Consider the following 20,885-nt stretch of genomic DNA (forward strand, 5'->3'; position numbering starts at 1 on the left):
GATTGGGTGAAGAAAGTTGCCCCTTTCTCATTATCACTACAAGGTGCCCTTGAGCACTTAACTCAGACTGAGCTGCTTAGTGGCCACCAGATCAGACTATGGTTGTATTGGACAGCTTCCAGGTGTGAATGTGTAAATGCGTGTATGTGATCGTGGAGTTCCTGAAAAAGAGAACAGTGCTCTCCGTGTAACTCCCCCCTGAATGAATGGGTGGAAATTCCTTTTTTAAAGGAAACACACTAAATAATTAGTGTTCATGTTCACTTCATATGAGCTCACAAACTGCTCAGCCAAAGACATAGAAATGAACTTTAAATGACAAAATAAATACAAGCAGGCTCAAATTTAGAATTTTGGTATTGCTGTCAACAAGTAAAAGCTGGAATTTCCTAAAATGAAAACCTACAGTCAACGATAATATCCAACACCTCTTTATGGATGCATTAATTCAAGTGGGAATAACAAGCACTGGGTGGTGCTAGATCTATGGAAACGACAATGCTGGTTGTGCAACTCCATTAAAATAGATAAATATAACCAGTTGCCCAAGGCAATACCCGTCCTGATAATTGTACACACAGTCAAGGCAGAAATGAGTGCAACCTGTTGTTTTATGGTGGCTATGAGAAAGTGAAGCCACAACAAAAAACAACATTTGACTCAATAATTCTGCCCTAATGGAATTTATCATGACAATATTTCTGAAATGAAGCACATTAAGAGGTAGTGTGTCAGAACAAATGATGACTGACACTTTCTCATTCCAGCAACCTAGCTGATCTGGACTTACAGCCCCACTTCCTGAATGTGTGTGCATACCCACTGGATTTCATCTCGGCCCGCTCATCTCATCTTTGTGACACTCTTGCCTGACCTATGGCACCATCTTGGCCTAGATATCCCACCCCTCCTCCCTTCATTTGTCCTAACAGGACAGAACTGAGACAACCAGGGGTTAACTGAGCAGCCTCTGGATGTGGCTTGCTGCATCTTCAAGCTACACAATTCAGTGCCACATCTTTTTATGACCTTATACGTAAAGACCACAACAAACAAATGTCAGCAGCTTGTGATCAACGGAGCTGCTTTTCACTTTGAATATTTCATACTGCAATCCCAATATTCTGTTAAGAGCCAGTTGTCATCACTGATACATGCTGGCACTACTGCATGATAATCTCTCAATGCTTCCTGAGTTGCTATGAGAAGAGACTGGACCAACCCCTCTCCTGTCATTGGGCTACTGCTATGCCTGGCAGCCAATAAAGCAGAGCCTGTGTAAATCTCTCTCTCTATTTCACCCTACCTCTCTCTCAATAAAGGTGCATGTCCATGTTAGGCCTACAGTGCATCTATACCACCTTTAGAAATAGATGCCATTCAATTTAACTTTGACATTAGGAAGATTTAGTACAATGTACCTGCATATGTACTTGCTAAATAGGCGTCATGTTCAGTCTGTGACATTATGTGCATTTCTGTGAAAATATGCGCCCCCTGCACCTGTTTGCTGTGTCCACCTTTGCATTGTAGTGTGTTTCGCACTTTACTGCCATACGGACAGATTTTCCAACAGTTTTCCCTACTGTAGTATTCCTGCTCCTCCTCGTCACCTTCCTGTCAGAAGGTGAAAACGAAATATAACTATTATCATAATGTGCATGTTAAGTTACTGAGGTACTTATGTATTGCCATGCAATTTGATTTTCCAACATAAACACACATCTGCTTTCTTACCAAGGCAACATCATATTCATAAAAGGTGTATTTGCATCCTTTGCTGTAGGTAGATAAAGCTATGTAGGCCTTAGTTGGGGCCTGCTCAGTGAAGGAGACCGCTGTAGGATACTACTAAGATTTAATCAAAGGGTGGCTGCAGTCCTTGTGCAAACTAATGAGGTGTTTGAGAAGGCAAGTCTGATATCAAAGGGCAACATTTCAAACAGTAGTCACTGTAGAGGGAAGTACAAAACTAACAGTAAACATGGTCCCAGCTGCTATTTATGGAACAGTAGTAAATGGATTGTAAATGGTAATATCAGATTAGAAATTATAAGGTATGAAGTCAAAGCAGTCTTAACAAGATGCAACACAGCTTTTAAAGACCAGAACGGAGCTTTAGGGTTTTTTGAAAACAACATGGCATTGAATCATTTTTTTAAAGTATCTCAGTGTACCAATTTTAGATCAAACTGGGAGGGGCCCTGGATGTACCTCTTCAAATTAAATGTCCAGCTTTCACATCTGCACATCTATCTTCTATCAATCATGATATATTTCACTTCAACGATTGTAAATTTGTTAAAATAAGAAATATCTATATCTTTATCTAAATATCTCTCTATATATAAATATATATATTATACAATTATCTCCTTATTTATTTACATATAAACATATCTATATATCTATATCTATATATACATATATACATATGTATATATAGATATATACATATGTATATCTATGTATATATGTAAATAAATAAGGAGATGATTGTTCAAGTAAATCAATGATAGCATCGCCCGGAGACGTATGAAAATATCCCGGCATGCTATCGACGCAACGCTCAGCCAGGGAGGGGAGGGATGATGGAGCTAAGATGGCAGCCCAACTGAGGGTGCTGCCTCTCTGGGGTCAAGAAATATTCAAGGAACGAATGAAACCGAAACACGACCAAGCAGTTTTTAGAAATTAACGCTTCCGTTTCCTCCTATTTTAAGAGAAAAGCAGTTATGGCTTGAGAATATATATATCTTCGGGAGACAAGACAAGCACCGTGTTGACGCTGTGGCCGGGGATCGGAAGACCGTAGGATTGGCTACAATTTGCGCTTATAATAACTGGGGACCGTGGATGCTAATTGTGGTATTTCTGCAACTTGCAGCGGACAAATAATGTGACATTTGGCGGATTTAATGACAAGTGGATTGCATCTGATGGCTAGATATTATCTAGCTGTGATATCTTTTGTGTGATATATGCATTGTTCTCCAAAACGATGATGTGTGCTGCTGCGGCAGCGGCCGCCGCCGGTGGTGGTGGAGGGATTCTGCCCTCCTCATCGCCGTCCATGGGGCTGGGTGTCAGGGTCATTTCTGGAGCAGGAGCCGAGCTCTCCACCATCGGTTCGGGGATGGGTTCATGTCCGACACCCGGAGCCCAGTCGGATTGTCGGACTCGGTACCAGCTTTTACTCTCAGGGCGAGCTCTGGCCGAAAGATACAGACGGATTTACACCACCGCTATCAACGATAAAGAGCAAGGGATAAATCAAGGAAGGTGAGTGACTAGAAAAATACAGATATCGCTGGTCTGTCATCTGTGGAGCTAACTGAGCTAAGCTAACATTAACCCTTTGCTTAGCAGTGACCGTTACGTCAAGTTAACACAAGCTACACCTAGTAATGTTATTTACGGCTTTTGGGTTGGTCGGTAATTTCTCATACAACGTTAAGTCATGTTTTTTAAAAAAGCCAACTATGTACCAGTAGCTTTATAAATTGGGTGCAGCCTCTTGAAGCGGCTAGTTAGCAGTTTGACTTCCCTAGCTTTATCGGAGCTAAGCTAAAAGCTAACCGTTGGTTCACCCTTTTGCTCGCGAGCGGTTTGACCTGGACATTGTTTTTTTACGTAAACATCGACACAAATAAAACCGCTACCCACTTGACCCACGGCACCTAGTTAAATGTACCCCTATCTGTCTTATTCTATCCAAAAACAAAGCTAACTGTCATGACAGCAATTTGTTTTGAGCCATAAACGTAAACAAGCTAGTGTACCAAATTAGTATTTCTTTGTTTTTGTTTAACACTTTTAAACAGTCACTGCTCGCGGTGTCACCATATTTTACGTTACTTTATCATTATATAATTTGATGTAACTTAGCAACAGTGAGCTGTGTGTGTGTGTGTGTGTGTATATAGCTAGGCCCAACTGACGTCACTGTTTGGGCAGACGTTGAGGAGCATCATCAGCCCTTTCCCCAGGTTATCTTAATAATGTTAACCCCAGCAATTCATCTTTCAAGAAACCTGGAACTGACAATGATTTAAACAAACATTTCAACTCATAATAAATATAGCATATTAGATCCAAAACACAAAGATAGCCTAAAACGTTAGACGTGTACATGGGTGAGGATGTGCTGGAAGGTGGATGAATTCATTTGTTTTTCTGGCATATGCGGGTAATACAGTCACGTCATTACGTCAGTCAGTCAGTCAGGTTGTAGACTGAGTAGCAGGATCATTGCAGCATCCTCCCTCACAAACTGAATTGTTATTCAAACACCCCTCCCTATGTACAATACCTGCTTTAAACATCAATCAGTATACTGTTGGCGTGTCTTAACATTACACTGTTTACCAACCATAATCAACTCCTGAATTCATAGATCTGTACAAATGAGCAAGAAGAAAACAATTCAGTGTTTCAACCTGTCAATAATGTTATTTTGAACTACCATCTTATGTGACGCCGATCCTTCTTTGTTTATCTGATTGTGAAACACGTTGCTTTAAGATGCAGAATGTACTCAGAGAGATATATTTAAGATTCAAGATTTCAAGAAGCTTTATTTATCCAGAGGGAAATTATTGTGCAACAGTTTCAATACAAAGATGGGAAAGGATCCGCTTTAAGCTTTAGGGAACAGTTAGCCCTTTCTCTTGTTGATATTTACGTACTACTGTAAACCAACAGATAGACTTTTCTTGTCAGCCTTGTTGTTTTTTTTTGCTATTTTGATGAGTTAGAGTAACCCAGCCGGTCACTGTGCGCTCGAAGCGTTGCAGAATTTGAAGCTATATTTGTATGATGACGTTATATGGTTTGAAATCAATATTCAGTTGTCCTCTCGAGTAATATAATTCAGCTTTACATCTTTTTAATCAAACCCTGACAGTATATCCACAGAACTGTACAGAGCAGTAGTGAAACAAAAAGCAAAAAATAATCTTTTCAAGTAAGATGTGTACAGAATTATTCTAACAACACATTTAAAACCAGCTGATTGTATAGTGAGTGATAATGATTACTATTTTATACACTGCCTTTCTTTTTTTAGTAGCAAATCTATTTTTGGTCCCTAGCACTTGTCATTGGCAGCCTGATTTGTAAGTGAAATGCATTTTAAAAAGGCAATGCTAAATACGGATTTCATCTAAAAGGAAATTTCGCAAAACCAAACATCGCTTGAGTTGGTGCCTTGTCAACGTCAAGATGAGTAACATCGAGCATGTGGCACCTTCTACACATAACTGATAGTTGAGAAGAATATTACTGCACAAGGACATGGACTTTGCCAGCTGCATAATATGTAGGTTGAAAGTGCAAGTGAGATTACCATTAAACCAGCCATTATAAACAAATGAAAGGATGAATGGTTTGTTTTTGTTTTTTTCTCCTCACATCACCATCGTATTTACAATATAGGTGAAATAAAAATGTCTTAAATGTAATGCTTTGTGTTTGAGTGCCTAAGCACACTGTATATTTTGAAATACTGATCGATCACTGTGTACTTTCAGGGGAAAGAAGGCTTTAAGTAAGAAGAAACTGAAAAGGCGACAGAAGGTCAAGTCAAAAGTTAAATCAAGAACAAAGGTAAGACGTGCATGATTTACTAACATTTTTACACCATATTACATGTGTTTTTCTATGTAATGCTACAATTGCTGTGTATATATATATATATATATATATATATATATATATATATATATATATACAGTATATATATATAAAGGCTAAATTGTAGAATGGCTGTTTTTAAACCATTACAATATTTAAAAAGTAACCCACATTGTTTTTGCTTCTCAATAAATACACAACACTGCACCGTGTCAATCGTTGCAGTGCTAAATCACGAATAGGTGCAATATTATCAGTCTGGCATAGTCATGCCTAACATTCTCACTACGACTTAAGGCCTTTTAATTAAATACCTACATGTAGTATTTTGCATTTTCTCTTTATAGTTCTAAAAACAACATGACTGACAGTTTTAATTTACAGCTGTCGCAGCCTCAGGTATTCACTGATGAATCCTGACAGCTGGCTGGACTCTCTACTGAATTAAATGAACAGATTGAGAATCAGATTAAAGATAAGGTTAGATTCTCTGAAATCCTGAAGGCAGAAACATTGTCATTGGTTGTGGCTGGTCAGGTGCCAGGAAGCCCATCCACACATGAAGCTGGAGAGGTGGATCGGCAGAATGTGAGACACATGGGAGTGGCTCTAGCTTGTGCATGATGGCCTGTTGCCGAGCGACCTAATGTGTTCCACATCTCCACGGCAACAGTTGCCTGCCTCCATCTCCTTCGTCCAAAAAGGGCACCATGTCTGTATCAGCGGATGGGGTTGTGTTTTGATCTTCGGATGTACAGGAGACTTTGCATGGGCAGCACAAATAACTAGTTGATCTTCAAATTATGACAACAAATATAATCCACTCAAATTATATTGACTTATTTCCTTGAGATTTTTCTCTGAGAAAGAGGTAATGGCTGCGCTGTGGTTGGTCTGTATTACGGTTACTATATTTTTATCTAGTGTTTGGATTCAATTTTATTACACTGTTTTTTTTCCAGCTACTTGGCAGGCAAAGGCAATAGAGATTAATGTGATAGCAGCAGAGAAGGATGGAGGGCTCTACAGCTTTGTCATCTTTTACCTCAAAACTTTACCAGACAGTAGTTTCAACCTAGAGTGGGCTAGTCAGTTGAGTTTCCTTCAGGTTGACTTGTTCGGTGAGTTGATGTCCTGGAACAGCAGAAGATTTCCCATAGAGGCAAAGAATGGACAAGGCTTGCAGGCAGGCAGGCATAAAAACACGGGTAGTTCCACAGGCCGTCACGCTGTATTTGTATATGTTGTGCTCACTCTTGCTCTGTCACACCTCTTACACTGGCATAGTCAGACAAGAGAGTGGCTTGAAAGAGCCTCTTCTCCTCCTTTGTCTCCTTCTGTGCTTATAAACATGTGAAAATGAGGGCAGAACAATTGACAGAGCTTAAACGCTTATCATCCTAACGAAGAGGATGACGTTACGTCTTGTGTACAAGCAGATGTGTCACATGCCTTTTTCAAAAACTATAATTATAATTACATAAGCAGTGGTACATGTTACCAATGAATACTTAATAAATTAGTCATTCATGCAGATGTCATCCTAGCATGAGACATTGATCTCTTTGAATTGTGGGAAACACTCACCCTTACCCCCACCACGAACTAATGTACCTAGCATGTAGCACTGCTGTTACTAAGCACTTAACACTTTTATGTACTTTTCATTCAGGAAGTAGGAGTGTGTGTTTCTTTACCCTTTGTATACTTTTAAATTGCCTTACTGGAAATAATAACGGAAAGTCATTAAATGTTTACATGAATATGTGTGTCAGCTACATTTATCATACAGTATGCTCTTTAACATACAAAACAGTGAAATACAATTGACAGGATCCCCTACAAACTACATTCAAATGTAACTATTCTGCATTAGCAAGATACATTTTAGAGTAAATTTAATATAGGGAAGAAGAAATATCTCTTCACTGTATCATACAATTCTAATCTCTTTACTGTATCAGAATATTCTTATTGTTGGATCTGCAAACTACATTTTTTCTGCTGGTTATTCCAATAATATTAGTGCTGGGGAAGGTTGGGCACCTAAAATGAGTTAGAAAAAGTTTGTGGTCTTGATTAAAAGAAAATATAAATATCTAACCTGACAGCTAGTATGGGATGCTCGTGTTGAACGGACGTCTCATATGCCCAGCTACCACCCTGACGATTATTCCATCGAGTAGTCAAATAAAATAAACACTTTTTTATTAATAAAAGAGCAATAATTCAAACAAAGATGGCAGCCATTTGCATGGGTAGAAATGTGGACTGGAGGTAATGTTGTGCAGTCAAAGGTTGAGTCTGAGTAAATACAGCCATAGTCTTTCCACAAGTGATTATTGGATGACTTTTAATAATATTAATATTAATCTCTCGTTGATAGATTGCATATTAATTCACTCATCTGACACGGCGCAAACTAACAATCACTGGGCCTGAGCTTTTGCTTTGGAAGACATCCCTTGTCGTCTTCTTTTTCCATCAAGTCTGAAATGTGTAGCCGTCTAAGTGCGGTCAGGGACTCTATACCAGCCTTCTCCAAAGCTTTTAGATGGCCATTAAATCATCAGGGAAGTGCAGACAGAAACACAAAAGAACCCATCAAATGAGCAGCATGTTTGGGTTATGGGCTGGTGCAATTCCAAAGTGAGGATAAGCCACAAAACATCATTGTGCTCTATTGTGTATGCCTCTGCTTATGTGTATCACAGCATAGCTTGAAGGTGTCACTTTCAATGACAAGCTTCTGATCATTTGTTCAGGTTTAAAAAAACAGACAATTTAATCGCATGCATATCAGGTTAAATAAAGGGAACTATCAATTTAGGACTTTTGTTTAAATGCTTCTAAATAATGGACACAACAAGAATATTGCATGCAGAAAGACGTTCGACAAATCAACCTCCAGAATCTTAGTGTGGACCCTCTTCGTTTATATGGCCAAAAAACACTATGCAGTATTTTGGTCTCTGTCCCAAGAACCCCATTTTCTGTTTCTTGCTTTATGGGTTTGAGTTAGTGCAGCATCTCTAGATTTTAAATCATTTGAAATGCTCTTTTCAGGCAAAGTGCTCCTTTGTGAATCCTGTCAAGTTGAAAATGCTTCTCCAGCAGCATGGCAGGGGAGAGAAGTAGTACTGTTAGATGAGAGGAGAGCTAATATCCTCCACACTGGTATGAACTGGGAATGAACGACCTTTCTACCTAAATAGATGACATCACCCTCTGAAATTGGGATGCCAAAAGCGCAACACTGCAAGAGAGGCAATCAATATGATTCTCTGGAGGTTGCCTCACAGGACTGTAGTTAAAAATGCCTTGCTTGGTGGGATGGAGAAAGCTTGTTAATTATATGCTTTAGCAAGTTTCTCTGCGGAGTGTAGTTTCTCTGATCATTATGACTGTTTGGATGTAAGTGATTTTATTGTAAATCTTCCCCTTCGGCTTGTCTACCTCATTTATATCAATGATTTTAGACTCAATATTAAAAACATAAAGGAATACAATCCAACAGCACCACTAATTAAACCCCCCCCCCCCCTGAAAATGACCATTAAAGCGGCTATAAGAGATATTTTATAATAACAATGTATCAAAATGGTATTATAATGTGAGAAGGGTTGCTTGTAGTGATGGAACTAGATACCCCAAATTTGAATTTAAAGTATTTGTGTTTGTTGTTTACAGTCTGTGCCAAATGATAAAGCCTCTATCCCCCTGACCCTCAATTTAGATGAAGAACAACCGCAATAAAATTGGAGGAGAAATCTCTATAGATAGCTGAAGATTTGCTAAAATTTGCCATGCTAATTTATCGGTTGTCATTCTTCTGCCTAATGTTATATTTTCATCTTATTGCACTTATGCTCTTGCGAGCACTTTGGGTAACTGCGGTTGTTTTTAAATGTGCTTCATAGAAACATTTGGATTGGATTTCTTCTGGTTTTGTAGTAAATATATTTTTAAACTTTGGTACAATTTGATTTAGTTTAAGTTTAACTTGAACACAACCAATGCAAACATGAGTTATGTAAAATGTTGGCTAAGCCATTTTATAACAGTGAAAGCTATGTTGAGGTGATCTTGAATTGCGTAAACATGCCCAGTGTGTAAAAAAAAAGGTAGTTTCCTCCGAAGTCAAAGCAAACTAAGAAGTAATTTCATGACAGAAATAATTCACTGACTACACATGATGGCGTAACCCTAAGAGACATAAGACTAACTGTGCTCAACAGAGCTTTTCACACTCCAAACCTATTGTAGTTATGAAACTTTAAGTCAAATGTCACAGCTAACATCTGCCCAGAGTCCCTTAGGTTGAGGAACCTTTGCCTCTGAGGAATTCTCACATGTTACTTTCTTTGTAAAGGCAGATGAGAAATGACCCCCCTTATTGTGGTCAGTAGGCACTTGCTTCGGTTAGGCGTGTCATTAGTAGATTGCTAAATTGCTTTTTATGCAACTGCATGAGTCATGTACAGTCCAGAGACTTAAAATTATCAAATTAAAACTGTTATAATGTTATAACCCATGTTCTAAAAGCTAAAGCCCATGCTTTGTACAAAGAATGATCAGCTCCCAAGAGAGAAGATCTATTGTACCCTCGGTATACTGTACAGCCACTACTTTTGTCTGCAAGGCATTACACAGCCACTTTGTTTTTACTATCTTTTTAAATGTAATAAAAGGGATTTATAATAACAGAATTTCAATACTACAATTTCTTTGATGATGATTTTCTTTTCACAAAAGGGCAGTAAGCAAAAAGCAAATAAATAAACAATAAAAACAAACAAAATACACAGGTTTGCAGAATTTAAAAATATTTTTGGGAGTAGTATGTACAATACTATGCAAAGATGTTAAGGTTTAAAGTAAGGTCCAAGGGAAGCAAACTACATATGTAAACACAAAACCGACTAACTCTTTTACAATTAGAAATGCTTAATTGCTGTCATTAATGAGTGTGCTAAATAGCTTATCCCACCAACTTATATCATACTTGCTGACCCACTCCAATCTGTTTTTTTTACAGGCTGATAGTCTAGATGGAGCCCTCTGCGTGCCGGACATCAAGCTACACAGCAACCCATCTGCATTCAATGTCTACTGCAACGTGCGGCACTGTGTGCTGGACTGGCAGCAGAGAGAGGCCTCCCTCGTGCTGGCCTCCAGGAGCTCAGTGCAGAGCGGCGACTCAGACAGTGAGGAGGAAGAAGAGTACCGCGAGCCAGCCGTGAAGCTGCCAAAGGTATAAGCAGTGGGCATCATTGGCTGTTAATGTGGTGGTAGCGGTGCTAGATACCAAGAGGAGAGCCAGCCTGTGCCCTTTATCTTAGGGATACACCAATACTTTATCTCCCTGGGCTTGTATGTAGGGCTCATCCTCTTTATTGTTGTGGTAATTGGAGTCATCCTTCCTGTGAGGATTACAGCCTCTGCTCTGTTTCCCCAACTCCCTCTTCTGCTCTGTTTGCCTGCCTGTTTATCTTTCTTACTCAGTATCAGGGCTGTCAGTTCTCATTTGAAATGTAAACTATTGCTCCTACCTGGGGACAAAATTAAATATTTGATCTGTAATTACAATAATTTTCTAATTATCTGTCTATATGAATGGTAACATAACTATTTATATTAGTTAACTCAAGTGCTTAAGCTGTGCTCAAGTTAGGTGTTGCTAAAATGTCACCTGGACTTTCTGAATGCCGTATTTCCCAGTAAGTAAACGGGGTTATTGCTGTTCCCTTTGACGGCAGAAATTCAAAGAAACAAGCAAGACATGCTCAACAGACACACCAAAGCATCTGAGAGGTGATGTGTGAAAGGGTAACTAACCTGACTCCGCCAGATGGATTGATTCGCATGATTCGCATTTGCTCATCATATCCATCTGGGAACTGTCGTTTGGAGATCCTTTGGGAAGGGGTGAAAATACTGGTTGCTGATTTCATAAACCATCTGTCTTTCACCACTTATGTTGATGATCGACGGGCCAAATTAACCAATCAGAAAAAAGAAGCATATGACGTACTAACAGAGCGTCGAGACAAAGCTCAGAAACTAAACAACGTGCTGGTAAAGGATATTTGCCGTTTGTGTAACACAAATTTACCGATAAAAGGCACAATTTCATGTGCCTGGTCCATATTCCAACAGGAGGATCCAAGAGAAACATCTGAGAAAAGCAGCCAGTGCCGTTTTTTGCTCTCCTTTCAAAGAAGGAATGCTCTCTGATTTGCGCCACACTTAAACTCGCCTCAAAACCAACGCTAATTGGACGTTCGCTTGGCAAACGGCTCTAAATATTCTCCGGCGCAGGTTACCAGACTGATCTGCAAGTAAAATACAATGGGGCTTGCGAGATTTTGGTGGTCTCGTGAGGCAACAGTACCACAGTAACAATTACAAATCTGATGAGTCACTTGTTGGTCATCCAAGGCAGGCAGCAGGGGCTACCTAAATGAGCAATTGTACAACAAAAGATGCCTGAATTATGCCCCACATTTCTTTATCTATCATTCGCTATGTGTTCATAACCTGCAACTCTCAAAATGCTCATTCCAACAGGACAAACCTTCCTATAGTGTGACAGCACAGTAATTGAACAATGTGTGTGTCTGTTTAGAGAATAGTCTGTTGATTTCAACTTGTGTTGTGTCCAAACTGTACATGTTTGTTAGCAGGCAAATACAGGAATGTCAGAGATGGATATGTTTAACTTTCAGTCGTCATTATAAACTGACAACAGACAAATTAAATAGAATACTGACTTACTAAATAGTCTTGATTTCAAGTCATATGTTAAGAATCTTTGTGTTTGTGTGTGTCAGTGATGTAAGCCTTAATGAAGTGTAATGTCAGTTTCATAAATGTATCTGTTAATCCTTTTCCACTCAGTTTTTGGTGTACAGTATTGTGTTGTTATATTTTCCAATTGGCATTATCGTATTTGTTTTTTGTTAGTTATTTACTGATGCTGAGCTTTTATGTTACTGTTACAAAACAAGTTCTTCACTGAGAAGGGAGGGAACATTGGAGCTTAATTTGATTCATTAACCTGCCATACTGAGAGAGAGGATGACATCCTTTTCTAGTCCAAACTCCGTTGCCAGTCTTTCTTTTCCTGTGGCTCTCTCATTATACGAAATGTTAATAGCGGATGGATGTTGGTCAGCGGTAGTAAATGTACGTACTGTGAGCATCCTGCTAAATTTAGGTTGTTTTCTTTATTGTAAGATGATGTCATGCTATTACAAGAAAACATCCACTCTCTGCCTCTTTTTTATCAGTTCTGTTTTATTAAGAACACTTATTTAAAATAACAACACTAGTAAGAAGGTAAGTGTGAACCCAAAGAGTTGACAGAAAGTGAGATATATGGATATTATTATGGATATTCATTTGCTTTATAAAATGTCATCACAGGGATGTGACATGACATCATGGTGTTCATTAGCTCACAGAAACATGCTTCTTTTGGTGTGTGCGCAGATCATTGGCATCGGCCTGTGTGGGGTATTTGAGCTGATAAAAGAGACTCGGTTCTCTCACCCCTCACTGTGCCTGCGTAGCCTGCAGGCCTTGTTGGACATGCTGCAGGGACAACAGCCTGAGGGCTTTCAGACTGAGCCTCCGGATGTGCTCGGTAAGGCAAAAAGAATTTGCACATTTATAAGGTGCATTTGTACAATCTACTGCATATATTGTGAATTATAAATAAATAATTGTGAAGCTGTTTGGAATTTGTTTCTAATATTTTATGAAGCCTGATTTATACACAGCACTTCCATTTTCCTCTTTTTACAAATGTCTAACCTGCCAACCACTTGTGCGTTTCCTCAGAGTCTCTCTTTCAGTTGTTGTTGGAGACCACTGTCCGGAGCACAGGGCCCAACGACCCGACGGGACAGGCCATCACTGCTCTGTCTTGCGCCTGCCTCTTCAGTCTGGTGGTCGCTTGGGGAGACACTGGCAAAATCCTGCAGGCGGTCTCTGCCATTCTCACCAACAACGGCAGCCATGCCTGCCAAACGATACAGGTAAATAATCAATTTCAATAAATTGCGTTTGGCATTTTTCACAATTGTCTGTGTTCTTCATCTTTATTTTCCTTCTGTGGCATTCATATGAAAACCTCACGATGAAAGAAGATACAGTATGTATGAGTCAGTCTGACCAAACAGTGCAAATTACTGTCCTGTCTATGTGAAACCGAGGCATAATATTCCTCTTTTCCCAAAAGACAGCTTTCTGGGATAGGCATACACATGTAATGTGATGTGAAGCACAAATTCCCATCCCTTTCCTCATCGACAGCAGTCTCATCTGAGTTGTTGTATGCGGGAGAGTCAGCGGTTGTAATGTCCAAACTGTCCTGGAGATTTTGAGGTTTGGCGGTGTGGCTTGACCGCCAAATTGCTTTCAAAATGCTCCCAGTCCAGCCTTCCTCCGCCACTCCTGTTATTGTAGTCACTGACCTTGTTGAAACTTTTTCTAAAGTTCTTTAATTTGCTGATCACTTTCTTCTCCCTACAAAAGCCATGTTGGCAAATTTCCTCGGCCACCTTTTTGTAAAGAATCCCATCTTTCACCGTCCCTTTGATCTGTGAATTTACGATTTGATATTCGGCTGTCGTGGTTGACATGATGGCCGCCGATTGAGCTGCCAATATGTGTGCGGTCCGAGCCGTCACATTAGGATGCTAAATCAGGCCGACAATATACCTTGGCCTGTCTGAATTCACGGTCCAGGCTGCAAAAAAGGCAACCAAATTAACGTCTAACTGTCCAGTATAAAGAGAAGTGAGAGTGTCCAGTGTAAAAGAGTAGTCTACATGTACCAAAGGTCCCAAAGTCACAATTGAACAAGCGACGTTATATGACCACTAAAGCTCCAAGATCACTATTTTAAGTTGAGCAGACATCTTTACCTCAATAGAGGAATTTCAGGAGTTCCTCTGCCTGTATCTGATGATCACAAGCTTGAAGATGAGTTGTTATTTCCTGTGGAGGTGGTTTAAACATAACAAAAACATGTGTACATCTCTGTACATCTTTCTTTTCAAGCGTTTCCTTCAGATTAGTAGAAATGCTTTGCACTAAAGTGCATTGTGGAAGGATAAAGTAACCTCTGGCTCTGCCATTTATTTGAGCAGAGAGACTCAGGGCCCAGTCTGGACTGCACAAATTGAATTTTGGAAAATGTCAACCCACTCTGACTCTACCATGCCGGAATTTATATGCCAATTAGCCAGTCTTCTGTTGCCTTCGATTTCTAGCTTGTCCACTCTCTCGTCTCTGTTTTGTTTACTCCGAGTTTTTTTAAAGTCTTCTGCTTTCTGTCAAAACTGCGTGCCAATATGCGGGGGTTATTTACCCCAGAAAGCACTAAACATTACATTTTTGTGGGAAGACTTTTTGACCATAAAAATGTTTCACCTTTACCTGCATACAGATAAAATTACTACAATAGGCCAAGGCTGCAGAGAGACCTTTAGCCTCCCACACATTTATCCCCCACAGATTTTCCTGATTCGTCATCTGCATTGACTGGACTATGAATCATCACAATGGCTGGCAGGCTGTTTGGGTTTATATGCTGTGTGTTTATGTTTATTTGTATTTAGTAGTGAGAAATGAGAAATGGTAAGAAATGTGTAGACATGTGCGTGTGAAAAGGCATTCAGGTAAAATGAGAATGTACCGTAGCATACACCCCATTATGTCACATTAGAGGTCTGCGGCTCTGCTCATTTTCATCACCATCATCCCTGTCCTCTTAAATCTCACCAGGTTCCCACCATACTGAACGCCTTACAGAGGAGTGTACAGGCTGTCCTGGTAGGAAAGATTCAAATCCAGGATTGGTTTGGGAATGGCATCAAACGCGCAGCCCTGATGAATAAGTGGATCCTGAAAGAGGTGGCCATTGATGAAGATGAGCGCTGTCTTCTACAGACTGATGGCTCCTTTCTGTACTTACTCTGCAAGGATGGACTCTACAAAGTGGGCTCTGGATACAGTGGCACTGTCAGGGTATGTAACAGTCAAAGCTGCATGATGTGACTGTGTCAAGTGATAATCACATATCTTTATCACAAATTTGTTGATTTAGATGACTTTATGTGTACTCTCTTGATTCTAAAGATAAATAAACGATGTAACTGGATTATTTAGAAGTGCACTTTCACAAATCTATAAGAAGGGCTGCGAGATATGCGCGTTTTCACAGGACAGCAAAGGGCATATATGTATACTTTCAGCTCACAGTTTATTAGGTACACAACGCTTAAACTAATGCAGTCCAAAGCAGTCCTGAAATAAATCTTTTATGAAGAATAGTGTTCAGTTTTTGTTAAAACTGTCTTAGAGAGGTATTGATTCAACTTTTTGGACATTTTGGAGCATGTAGTTTCTGGTGCTTTTGAACTGTTTTTACAGTGACAGTGTGTTTGTATTCATTGGTTGGTTGATGACTTAAATTAAGCAGTTTTTGTGTGCGTTTCTGCCAACAGTAAATGCCAGTGTTTGTGGTTGTCTACAGATGTTTCATCTGCCAACATTATATTAAGGTTTGTCAGTGTTTTTGGTTGCCGGCTTATGTATTATCAATCCCTGACAGGGCCACGTGTACAATTCCACATCTCGTACCAGGAATCGAAAGGAGAAGAGATCATGGCTGGGCTTTGCTCAGGTAGGTAGTGGAGCTTTCATCTAGATGCTCCTTGCATACATTTCACTGAAGTGGCTTTGGAAGGGCTTTGAGTATGTAAAACAAATCAGCAGTTCTTATTTTGTGTCTTCAGGGGTACTTGTTGTATCGGGACACAAGTAACCACACTATGTCGGCCATCAAGATCAACCCTGAGACTCTGGAGCATGAGGGGACTGTCACCATGCCAGGTTTCAAGAAAATACTATTTTTTTGGCTTGTTTAAAAAACACTTCATGGGAGTTAAGTTATCAAAATTCCATCTAACAGAATATTCTGTATATTCACTGTCACTTTGCTTCTCTTTGCAGGTCAACATGCAGATGGACAGAACATCATCTTTACAGATGGAGAGTACATCAACCAGATCGCAGCCTGCAAAGATGTAAGTTTAATGTTCCTGCTAAAACTCCTCATCACTATGATAATAACATGCATTGTCTTTTTTCATTTTCAATATCATATTGAATCAGTATTAGTTTGGGAAGTCCTTGATCTTTCTAGGAGTGATCAGAAAAACTGACCTGTATTGCCCATGTATGCTGGTTACCTGATGGAAGGATCTGACTTTGTGCACTTTTGTGCATATAAAGTCTTTAAGACTGTAATACTGTTAAATTTCCTGCAGTTTTTCCAACATGTTAGTCAGGTCTAAAAAGTCTTGTGTAGTCATTGCACTGGTTAAAATATGGGCTGACACAGTCAATCTCAGAGAGACTTGTATGTCTGTTTTTGTTGGCAGACTATGCTTGTACATGGCCATTCCTTGTTAACACGCACTAATGCAATCAAACCCATTCCTGTTCATCATTTGTCATTTTTTTTTGTCTTGTGCAGCTCAATAAGCTTTCTTTCAATATGTGTTGTTTCCCTCATGAAAACTCAATCTTTTGTTAGTTAAAATAAGGGTTATTGTTCATCTTGAACTGCCCTGTGAAGCATCTGTCACTTCTGCTGTAGAGAGCCCAGCCTTACTGTGGAGCACTCTCAGCTGATCACCAGCTGTGTCACAGAGGGGCAGCGTAGCTGTATGTATATGTGTGCTTGTGTGCGTTTTTTGTATATGTCAGTGGGAGTGGCAGTGAGGGACAGTGGCACCAGATGTGGATATTCTCCAGTGAGCTTAGTCTCAAGCAGTTATCTGCATAAGCACTATGTATTGCCAGTGGGGGTGGGGAATGTGTGAAATACATCTGCTATTTCAGCTAGCCTGATAGCAGTTTCTAGGCTGATCAAAGGGGTGGGATAGTGTATGGGTGGGGGGGTTGTCCTCAGAAGCTGCATGAATTTTTAGTAAGCAGCAAGCAAATCTAACCGCAACGCAAACCACTTAATGGTGGAGGAAAACCATGTGAGACACACACTGTAAAGGAGAGGATGATGTTGGTAAACTAAAGGAGGTCAAGGGGATAATCAGACGATGAAGGTAACGTGGGAGGAAAAGTCGAGGGGTGGGAGTAGTCCCTTACAGAGGTTAGAGGTGTTTATTTAATGATTTAAGTAGCATATGTGCTGTGCTCTGCAGGAATCAAAGCACAATGTATGAGTGTGTCATCCTTACCACACAGTGGAAACCAGACCATCCTCACGCTACCCTTCATCCTTTTTTATAACCCTGTTCTGCCTCTCAATTATTTCCTTGTTGCATTCCTGTCTTTATTCTGTTGCTCTCCTGTAAATTGTCCCTTTCAGTCACATCCCCTGCAGTCAGACTAACCCACTTCTCTGGTAGTTGCATCATCTGTTATGTCCTCTGTATTGAGTGTGTGAGTTGTGGATATATGTCACACCCTTTATGGTGTACATTTCATAGCATATATTGCTGTTGACACTGACATGGCTGAGGTTTAAAGTGGCCACTATTATTTAAAAAAAAAAACAACGTATGCACAGATTTTGTAAGGCCAAGCCACACTCACACACAGTTGATCGATGCAAACATACTGCAGCTTCCCAATCCCCACTAAAGTCAGTTTTCACATGCACAGTCAAACGTTTTTGATGTATTTTGTCCACAATTTGTCTAAACACACATTATTATGACATTAAAAAGTCATAAAACGGGGAATATGGGAAATATGCTTTCTTGTCACCAACATGTCTGCACCCTAAATATTCATATTTAATGTGCATTCATGTGAGTAGTAACAATCTTCTCCTGTCACTCCTGGAAATAAAACAAATTAGCATATTCCTTAAAACTTTGAACTGTTTATTTTTAAGTGGCTGTACTTTAATTCAGTTCAATTCAATTCAAACAACTTTATTTATGCCTGCAGGGCAATTCAGTTTGCAGCTTACAGTACTTGACATTCAGAGTATTAAATAGCAAACAAATATTTGCCATGTAAAGATATAGTGGTGTAACGGTGTCCTGAGTAGAGAGAGTGTAACTCTGTGTGTGTTTCTCTGTTATTTGTTTTGATAGCTGATCCGGCCGCACGTGCTTGTTAGTGTATGTGGCTGTGAAAAAACGTCACAATTTCATGTATTGGGAAACAGTCTGTGAGAGCCATGTGGAGACATTCCCGGCCCATTGTTTGTTTGTTTTTCTTTTACAGTATTTCTAGACCACCTTTTTAAAAGCTTGATTCATTCTGATTGTCACGTTCAGTAAGGTGAAGCAGGGTTTTGTTAACTAAAATGATTAGATAAACCCTAAAGTGCAACAAATTGTTTAGTTGTGAAACTAAACAGAGTTTCCTACTGTTGGCCCTGACTCCTGCAGGATGGATTTGTGGTACGGATCTATACTATGAGCTCAGACCCGGCCCTGCAGCAGGAACTGCAGCTGAAGCTGGCAAGGAAATGTCTGCACGCCTGTGGCATTTCTCTGTTTGACCTCGAGAAGGATCTTCACATCATCAGTGAGTGATCGATATATATATATATATACACTGTTTAAATATATACTGTATATACACACTGGAGCTCAAAATAGAGTAGTATTAGAAATAGAAAGTATTATTACTTGATTTATTCTGAAGTAATTTTTGACTGTTCATAATTTGATAGCATATTAGCTGTGACTATACCACGGCTGTACTAGCATGTTTTTTTTTTTTTTAAATAACCAAAGCACTTTGACAAAAACCTTGTAGAGAATCTCTGGAAAGTCCTTGGCATCAAAGTTATGGCAAAGAAACCCACTACAGTTACACAACTGTGGAAGAAACTGCAAGAAGAATGGACCAAGATCAAACCAGAGCAGTATGAGAAACTAGTGATGTCCTGTGGGCGCAGTTTTGCTGAAGTCATTAAAAGCAACGGCCTCAACACTTCCCTAATTATTTTTAAATCCTATAGCCCTAAGAAAAGAATTTTCTTACATAATGGTTACTGTTTCTAATTTTCTCACTGTTTTTTTTCACAAAAAATATAACAAAATAAAAAAATAACAGTATTTCAGAACAAATCAGGTATATATAATTTGTTCTCTAACTTTGATCTCCAGTGTGTCTCTCCAGTATGAGGCTGTGATTAGAGATTTTTCCTATGCATAATTATATATGCTACATGCTTTTCTTAGTGTATGTGTCTACACAGTTGCAAATGTGTCAGAAATGATTGGAAATGCAAAGGAAAAATAATAAAAAGCATACTTTTTTGTATTTGTGTATGTGGCTCTAAATAGTATGTTCTCTCAGGCACAGGCTTTGATGAAGAGGCTGCATTGCTTGGAGCAGGCAGGGAGTTTGCTTTGATGAAAACTGCCTCGGGAAAGGTGAGAGTGAAAAATCTTCTTCTAAAATGTTTAACACAAGTGAAAGTTGGCCCAGATTCAACCACTGAGCTCTAATAGGCCAGGTGAACTAAGGGAGAAGCTCTAAATGAATTGTGTTTCTGCATGTGTCAAATAAAAGCAAGTTATGAGTGATTTCAGGGATAGAAATTCAAGTCAGTGAATACTGAGCTGAGCAGCTTGTAAGTGCTGATAGAGCTGCTGCTTCTCACATCGTCAGGCAGGGCGTTCTTCTGATTTGTGGCTTTTACAGAAGAATCTAATTGGCTAATTGCAGTGCGGTGAAATGGTATGGCACATGAAATAACAACACATTTTAATGAAGTTAGAGTAAACAGTATATATCTCACATGTGTGTACTCTCTACACAGAGAAATCAACTCAGTATACTACTTGACTCAGCGTTTTACTGCAGGGTCTTATAATTGAGCCCAATCACTGTAGAGAGACAATGCTTTGTTGAAGATGATGGATCACATTTTTTTTATGCAGACTGTCTTTGAAGGATGAGAATGCCAACTATGTAGTTTGTTGGGGTGTGATGAGGGTGTGGTTGTGTGTGTCTGTACTGTAGGTGTGGTGCACTGTGCCTCTTTTGTAGATAACAGTCCAGGGCAGTTGCCTGTTGCACATTTCTGTGTCTGTGTAGAGGCCTAATCTCACAGCACACATTATCTGCCGATTACTCTAACCCAGACTGGCTGGATGGGTAAAAATAGTGGCAGCTGACCTGTATCTTGGCACACAGTTCACTCATCACTTGGGCTGGACATAATGCCAGGCATGTGATGTAAA

General features: G+C 39.6%; 1 protein-coding gene across 15 annotated transcripts in view; it reads left to right on the top strand.

The window, feature by feature from the left end:
* Nucleotides 1-2,598: 2,598 nt before the first annotated feature.
* The window catches only part of mycbp2 (MYC binding protein 2), a 62,048-nt gene continuing 43,761 nt past the window's right edge, over nt 2,599-20,885 (top strand). For all 15 annotated transcript variants that reach the window (XM_083921612.1, XM_083921624.1, XM_083921615.1 and 12 more), the window contains exons 1-11: nt 2,599-3,282; nt 5,532-5,607; nt 10,673-10,888; nt 13,129-13,282; nt 13,480-13,676; nt 15,430-15,672; nt 16,259-16,330; nt 16,443-16,539; nt 16,660-16,733; nt 19,077-19,215; nt 19,996-20,072. In XM_083921612.1, the coding sequence (XP_083777738.1) occupies nt 3,002-3,282; nt 5,532-5,607; nt 10,673-10,888; nt 13,129-13,282; nt 13,480-13,676; nt 15,430-15,672; nt 16,259-16,330; nt 16,443-16,539; nt 16,660-16,733; nt 19,077-19,215; nt 19,996-20,072 (1,626 nt within the window). In that variant the 5' untranslated portion in view covers nt 2,599-3,001. The remainder of the gene's footprint in view (nt 3,283-5,531; nt 5,608-10,672; nt 10,889-13,128; nt 13,283-13,479; nt 13,677-15,429; nt 15,673-16,258; nt 16,331-16,442; nt 16,540-16,659; nt 16,734-19,076; nt 19,216-19,995; nt 20,073-20,885) is intronic.

The sequence above is a fragment of the Echiichthys vipera genome, assembly GCF_963691815.1.
Source record: "Echiichthys vipera genome assembly, chromosome: 10".
NCBI lineage: Eukaryota > Metazoa > Chordata > Actinopteri > Perciformes > Trachinidae > Echiichthys > Echiichthys vipera.